The sequence below is a fragment of the Ipomoea triloba genome, chromosome 7 (genome assembly GCF_003576645.1).
Source record: "Ipomoea triloba cultivar NCNSP0323 chromosome 7, ASM357664v1".
Lineage (NCBI taxonomy): Eukaryota > Viridiplantae > Streptophyta > Magnoliopsida > Solanales > Convolvulaceae > Ipomoea > Ipomoea triloba.
Window position 1 is genome coordinate 7413293 of NC_044922.1, and position 8318 is coordinate 7421610.

Here is an 8318-nt window from a genome sequence, read left to right on the forward strand (position 1 = left end):
GTAATTGTGTGAATTAAGTAATTCTAGGCACTAGAGCAATTGAATAAAATAGAATCCAAGTGAATAATAACTGAATAGAGAAATTAAAGGAAATAAATTGACTAATGAATAAATTGTATGATAAAGAAATGTGTCAGATTAGGGGTATTGCAATCTTGATGTTCTAACAACTCAGAATTAAGGAAAGAAGGCTTAACCTAGGGATTTATGGGCAACGCACACAAGAATTCAATTCAGCTACTTTCGTAATCAGATCAATAAATAGAATTAGGCTATGATTGCCCCACTTTCGTGATGCATCAATCATAGTTTTAAACACCTAAGCATTGTAAGCCCCCAAATTACCCATATTCTCATAGTAGGAAAAAATAGGCTGAAATTGGTAAGGCTCGAGGTCTTCACCCAACTTTCGTTATAATGAATCCGTCTCCTAAACTAGCAATCAATTGTGGCCACCAATTAAAAAATCATAATTGAATACCTAAATATCTTTGTATTTTAAAGAATTTAAACGAGTTTGTTAATAGAGTACAAAAAATGATCATGTCACAATAATACTAGGATCAAAAGAAGTGTTGAAAAGAGAAAGAACTAAAAGTAAATTGCTATTTATAAATCAAAGATAATAAAAAAAAAAAAAGAAAAAAAAAAGTTAAGTCTATAAAATACAATAGAAGTTTCCTTTAAAAAATGGTCAATTCAAAATCAAATATTCAAATCCATAGCATGGGAACATCTGGAGTCTGGACGTCCATGGTCGGTTCCACTCAGGAATTTCAATCCCTTTCACACCTGTCGACACATCAAAGTCTTTAGAAGTTGTTTGGCTGTCCCACAACCCACGTTTCTATGTTGTTTTAAGAATCCTTAAAGTAAAGACTGCGTGTCTGCGTACCAATTGCCAAACAAAAAATATTGTTTGTTAAGTTAATTATTAAAAGAAGAAAAACACATATTATGTACGGAGTAAAATTCCTTCTCCTTGAAGGTTTCAATGCCTCTATAGTCTATAAAGCCCCATTCTCATTTTCAGTCTTCCCATCGTCACAGTTCACAATTGCTTAAAACAGTGTTTTACGTCCTGTCCTCCAAAGCTTCATTCTTTCTGCAGTTGCACTTCCACCATCTCGATCTCTGGTAATTGCTCTTTGCCTTCTATGCTTCAATGGGGATTCATTGCCTTTCTCCCTTTTCTTTTTGTGGGTAGTTAAGGGGACTGATTCTTGCCGGTTCTTGCACAGTTGTGTTTGTCAGTATTTCTTGACAACGTTGGTCGAATTTTTTTGCGTCTATAATGATACGTTGGGGGTGCTAGCTAAATAACTATTAGCTGATTAGATTAGTGAATTGACTAGTTGATAGTATTAGCTTATTGTGGGAAGATATTTGGTAAGTTAGATTACATGTAAAATAATTTTTTTTAAAAATTAATAGAAAAAGTTACTTAAACTTTTTGAATTTTAACATTTTAGAAAAATAAGTTGTTACAAAAAAACTAATTAATCAAACACTTATATTGATTGTTTAATCAAGTCAAACATCTAATAGTGGTCAAATAAGGCAAAATTAGTTCATAAACTAAGCCGTTATAATAGTGGTCAAATAAGGTAAAATTATCTGATAAGCTAACTATGTTACCGCTAAATTGTGTCAAAATTGACAGTAGTTTGTGTTTTTGTTGCCTTTTACCCTCACCTATGTGATCTCTTTGTGTATGCTTCTGACCTGTGGGGTTTGAACATTTTGTGATCTGTTTGAACCTTCTTGTGATTGCAATCAAAAGGAAATTAAGAATAAATAAGAAATATCAATTTTGCATATGGACATTTTGTGCATTGGAGATGAATCAGTCCATTTCTAATCTCCTGCTGTTGACTAAATTGAAGATGTTGGTGGGTTGAGCAAATTAAAACAAATTGGGAATGGTTTCTTTTGAATTTTGATGGTTAGAAATTATTATGATGGGGGTTCCTAATAATGAGGATAAAGTTTTGGTTTTTATGACCCAAATTTGAAGTCCATGGTTTGTTATTAATAGTTCTGCATCTGTGGCTACTATTTTCATGTCATGTATGCCTTCAAATCTTTTCTAACTCAATGGCTTTCTGAGTTTTATACATTATGCCCGTGATCGAGCATTGTTTGTGCTCCTATATATAATTATATATATTCACATTTGTATACCATCTATCTTATTAGGCCAAAATGGAGTATGAAGATCAAGTTCATGAGCCAAAATACAACTGCCTTCTTTTCGGTGAGGCGTTATTATATATGTCGTGCTTGTTCAAACAAAGAGGCTTTTTTCAATTGTCTTATAAAACGAATGAATGTTTGTGAATTTTCAGATGTTGATGATACGCTCTATCCCTATAGTTCTGGTGTATCAGCACAGTGCACCCGGAACATTAATGGTAATTATTCATAAAAGTTTGATTCATCATGTTCATGTTCGTGTTCCAGATTTATTTGTATGATTTCTAGATTATCATCTGATTAGTCCCTCTGGATTTTAGAATATATGATTTCTAGATTATCATCTGATAAGTCCCTCTGGATTTTAGAATATATGATTCAAACTCTAGGCATTGAAGAGATCAAAGTTCCAGAAATGTGCGTGCAACTGTACAAGGATTATGGAACAACAATGGCTGGCCTGAGGGTATGGTATCTGTTATTGCAATTTTGCAATTTAATTTCCACGATTAGGACTTCGAGAAACTTGATTTTTGATGTTGCCTTTACCTATTTCCAGGCAATGGACTACGACTTTGATTATGATGATTACCATAGGTACCTACCCGTTTCCTTCTTTATTTACACAGATGCTGTCATATTGTCTTAAATAGTTAATCGGGGTGCATGGGATCTTACATCTTTCTTCACAGTTATGTGCACGGGAGATTGCCTTATGACATATTAAAGCCTGACCCCGTTCTTAGGAATCTTTTGCAGAGCTTGCCTCTCCGAAAAGTTGTAAGTTTCTTGCTTTATATACCGGGAATTAGTATTGCTGCAATGCTTTGCTTATTAATTGATGGAATCCTTGGAATATGAATGTGTCAACAGATATTCTCAAATGCAAATGACGCCCACGTAGCAAAAGTTCTGAACATCTTGGGATTAGAGGACTGCTTTGAAGAGATTATAACGTTTGAGAGTTTGAACCCTAAGCACAATAGCAATGAATCTGAGAGGGATAGTGGTAAGTTGAAGAAATATGAGCAAGATTCTACTTCTTTAACTCTTAAACATCCAACTATGTTGACTGTTTATCGCGATTTTATGCCTTCCCTTCCCAGAAATCCCGAAGACACCAATTGTTTGCAAACCATTTGAAGAAGCTTTTGAACAAGCCTTTAAAATTGCTGGAATTGAACCTAAAAAGACGGTATGACTTGACACATTCATAGTCAATTAGAAACATAAGAAAATTTTCAATCTTTTGTCAATCACTCTATCACATCTAACGTTTTTACTTTTATCTTTCTTCAGCTGTTCTTCGATGACTCCATTCGTAATCTACAGACTGCTAAACATATGGGCCTCGGCACTGTGTGGGTAGGTCGCCTAATTCAACTTGGTTTGGACAAAATTAAATTGTTAGGATCAAGTGCTTACCATTAAGCCAAAAGATGTAGTTAGTGGCGCCAGCTCTAATACCACTTGTTATCAAGCGCTTACTACTATGTCAAAAGTTATACCTAGTAGCGAAATGACAACTTTATTTCCTTATAGACCACCATCACATTTTCGAGAGGTAAGGTGTTGGATTTGGCCTTTCACTGGCCTCCGCCTAACAAGTCCCCTAACCACTAATTGATGGATTTGGCCTTTTACCGGCCTACCCCCAACACAAACCTGTAATATAAGCTAAAATTTCTGTTATTTCGATAGGTGGGTGCCGCGAATAGCACAGTAGGCATTGATTATGCTCTAGAGAGCATTCACAACATGAAGGAAGCAATACCAGAGATATGGGAAGCTGTTCACAACTCAGATGTTCACTATCCTGAGAAGACTCCAATTGCAGTCATATCTTAGATTTAGTTTTATACTTAGCTTTATTCACTGAAAAACAGATGAACTGTTTTCCTTTTTTACGAGTAACTTTTGTTCTTTTTTTGTAAATTGCCCCTTCATATTTGTGCACAAAGGATAAATCAGAATTACCCCTCAGCTATATTACTGTGCATTTCATGTGAAGACTAGTAAATGCTTGTAAGCAGGTGCCTAGGAATGCAGGTTGGATTATTATTTTGTAAGAATTGTAAGGTTGTAAGAACTGCAATAAATCTGAATTTTCTTGGCCATGGCAATGTATTGTACACTTCTGTTGTTTCACTAGTTTCTTGTGCCAACATTCTAATAGCAATCATCATATTTTGATGAGTCATGAAGGAAACCTGCAGTTACTCGTTGCTTCACCAATTTAGCTAGAGTTACCATAATTATGTCATTTGACACTTGAAAATGACATTAAAATAGACAAAAATACAAAATAAAACCATCTAGACAAAAATACAAAATAAAACCATCTCCAACCCAATGACAAAATACTATTTTCCCAAATATTTGGCGTTTTCGCCTCCAATGGAGACGCAACAACAAAAGTTTGTCGATGGTGAATAGTGATGCACCAAATATGGCACAACATTGTTCATCTTCGCCATTCTTATTTAATTTTTTTTATTCTTATTTTTCTCTTGATTTATTTGTTAATTTCTTTTGTATCCTTTATTTTGTTTTTATATATTTGTATACTTTGTTAAATACTTAAACATAAATTGTGTATTATTAAAAATGAATTATATCATTTAAAAGATCTTATCAAAACGATTAAAATAAGACTAATATCGAATATAGATTAATTAAAAATTTAATTACATAAAACATAATTTTAACAAAAATAAAATGATTACATCCAAATAAAATTTGGTATAAAAATAATTAAAATATTCATGTTGAAGGGATATTTGATATAAATTTTCGTGTTTTGGACTCCAAGGGAATAAATTTTCTGTCTAAGAATGGATTGTGGGTATTATTATAAATAAAACTAGTGTTAATGTGTTATGCATGTGCAATGCACGGAATAATTTTTGTTATTATGAATTTAAATTTTTTAAAAATAAAAAATGAAAAAAAATATTAAAATATACAGTATAATAATATAGTTAGACTTTTATATGTTTTTAAAAAATATTATCTATTTTTTTATAGCATACAAAATTAAAATTAAAATTAAAATTTTGTATGGTTAATATCATCTCTAATCATAAACATACATACATACATATATATATATAATTCTAAGAATATGAATAATAACTAAGAGAATTATACTTAGAAATCAAATAAAAATGTAAATTTTAAATTTTTATGAGTACGTTTAAAATCTAATCGGACGCATTTCCTTATATGATTGTATAATACATTAATATAAACATAATATTTATTAATATGTATATAAGAAAATTCTATAATATAATTTTATTAATTATAAGTTATATTGATAGATTTATAATAAAAAAAATTACATTTAGAAATTTAAAAAATTCTGATTAAATTTTGTATATTAACCTATATATATAATAATAATAATAATAATAGAAGTGTCTAGCCAAATTTTCCCGCCCAAATTCAATGTCATTTTTGTAATATCAAATATCTATACTATATATAAAAGCATTATCCTCCTTCCAAACTGTCCCGCCCAAAGTTAATGGCATTATGGTAAAATCAGTTATTTTATTTATTTATTAATTTATTTATTAATTATTAATTTTTTAATTAATTTATTAATTATCCACCCGTTCGTGCCTATTATGGTTAAATGTTGGTGATTGAATAATTAGATTTATTAATTATCCATATATATATATATATATATATATATATATATATATATATATATATATATATTCACCTATAATACTATTATGGTTAGATGTTAAATAGGTAATATAATATGGTAATATTAATTGGTGATTGAATAATTGATGATATAATTGGTGTGATATAATTGGTGTGATATATTTGGTGATATATTTGTAATATATGTAATAGTATAAATAGAGCATTCTGGTTGACTGTAACACCCCAATTTTCAACTCTTACATTTATTACAAAATCCGTAATAAAACGCTGCGGAAGCTTACATCTTATCAGCAGAAAACTGGGTGCTACCGCCACACCTAGAGTGAATTCTATCACCTCTTTGACAACCTCTACTCTAAGTGCACAGGCTAAACTTACAACATCAATATACAACATCAACATCAAACTTAATACATATGGAAATAATTCTTCTAGGGTGTCTATTCTAGGATAGAGTAGACCTCAACCTGTACCTCCATCCTATTCAGAGCTCATCGGGCTACAAGGGCCCACGCTACACTACATCTGATAAGGAAAACACATCGAAGTGTAGTTAGCACGACGGCTAAGTAAGGGAATCCGTTGTCACTTAAAAGTAGACAAAGGTTTGAAAACATAAATACTTTGGAAGTTCGTAAAGTTTTTACCCATGATTTGAAAATCTACCTGCAACCAAATGATTCATAGATAGTATAGTAGCGTATACACGTTAAATCATGTAAAGCTTTTCTCAAATAAGAATAATGGCATAACTGCCGCTCAAAATCATTTTCATGTCTTTCAGACGAATTTGCAAACCTTCTCATTTCCAGGAATTTCATCATTTTCACGATACACGCGTGAATTTTCACAACCATACTTGACATCTTCACAATATCCCATTTCTCAGACATCACTCGACTAGTTTCTTGGAACTAGTATCACATATCTCATCATAGTCATTGATTCAACCATTACTTGTGAAAACTCGACTTAGTTTCATTTCAAAGTATGAGGCCTTATAGGAAATGTTGAATATTCCTTGTCGTTGACCGATTGAACCTGGAACATGGGCTTGCGGTCATTACCCAAGTTCTCTTCTCGGTCCCTTGGACGATGGTTCATTAGAATGGCCCCTAGTGTGGCTCCGCCTAGGTCCATTAAAATGACACCAACCCGGAGACGACGGAGTCAATACGCTTAAGTGTGCACACCCCCACAGTCTAGCCATACATGAGTGACGTAGAGACTCGGCGAATAGACTTCGCCCAAGTACGAATACAACCGTACATATCTCAATGACAACCTTCGGTAATTATAGCCCGAGGTAAAAGACAACAAGGTCCTCGTAACTCCTTAAAACTAAGGTTTTATTCATTTTAACATCATTTTCTCATCATTCCAGTAAGGTACACACTCACTAAAAATGGTATTTTCCTTTTTAAAATAAGGTTTTGACAACCTGCATACCAAAATAGCATATGTTTTTCAACGTAAGTTTTCATAAACATTTTTAGTAGCCAAGGGCTTTTCAAGCATAGCTCAAGTACGAGCAAAATTTGGAAGAAAACACAATTGAGAAAATACTGAACACAAGCTGGTCACTCATCGGATACTTATATATTTTCTACTAACACTACATATATCCATTCCCAATACTTATTCCTTATCATGAATCTCAGTTCATCTTACAATCCAATCATCATCGGTGATCCATAATCATGGTTCCACCATTAATTAATAATAGATAGTCGTCCTTGTCACTATCGTCATCAACAACTTTCACTATCATCAACACCATTATAACTTAAGGAAATCACACATCTATAATCGATACTTAGTCACCCATAATCCAACAATTAACCTTAATCACTCTTAAGCATTAATTATTATCATTAGTAACTACTAACCTTGTAATCCATCATCGACGACAAGTCAACAACATTATAACATCATTATCAAGTCCTCGAAAGCATTAACACCATTATTAACCATAATCCATAATTATCCATTAATCTAAACCATTAATTCATAATTACCAATTCATAACTCATGTACCATAATTATAGCATTATATATCACCACCATAATTACAATTCACCTTCTTAGATCAACAACATAATGACATCACCATCATCAATAACGTTATCCATCATTCCATCATCCTGATTTAATTCCATCATTGATCCAATCTTTAATCATAATCCTTATAAGCTCATAATCTTCATAACTTTCCTTATTTATTAATAAGAATAATAGTTCCTAATCACCATTTTAATCACTAATCACCACCCTTAACCATAATTCATAATTGATTTCCACCTTAAATCAATAAACCATAACCCATATGCATAATTACCCTCATTAGTCTTAACCCATCAATATTGTAATCCTTACTTATTATGATGCCCATAACTCATATTTAGTCCACAATTTCTCACCTTCAACCACTTACCCAT

At 32.1% G+C, this 8318-nt stretch overlaps 1 protein-coding gene across 1 annotated transcript; it reads left to right on the top strand.

Moving 5' to 3' along the window:
• The first annotated feature begins 2205 nt into the window (after positions 1 to 2205).
• Positions 2206 to 4344, top strand: LOC116025795 (uncharacterized protein C24B11.05-like). The gene is made up of 9 exons (XM_031267136.1): positions 2206 to 2257; positions 2349 to 2414; positions 2565 to 2662; positions 2756 to 2793; positions 2889 to 2976; positions 3070 to 3205; positions 3303 to 3391; positions 3496 to 3561; positions 3898 to 4344. Exons 1-9 carry the CDS (start codon positions 2206 to 2208, stop codon positions 4042 to 4044), a joined length of 780 nt encoding a protein of 259 aa, XP_031122996.1. The 3' UTR covers positions 4045 to 4344.
• The last annotated feature ends 3974 nt before the right edge of the window (positions 4345 to 8318 follow it).

What these genes read in the sequence shown, in the direction of transcription:
- LOC116025795 (XM_031267136.1), top strand. Translation starts at nt 2,206, where the DNA reads ATGGAGTATGAAGATCAAGTTCATGAGCCAAAATACAACTGCCTTCTT. An exon ending in ATACAACTGCCTTCTTTTCG is followed by an intron (nt 2,258 to 2,348) that starts GTGAGGCGTTAT and finishes GTGAATTTTCAG; the next exon opens with ATGTTGATGATACGCTCTAT. An exon ending in GATTATGATGATTACCATAG is followed by an intron (nt 2,794 to 2,888) that starts GTACCTACCCGT and finishes CTTTCTTCACAG; the next exon opens with TTATGTGCACGGGAGATTGC.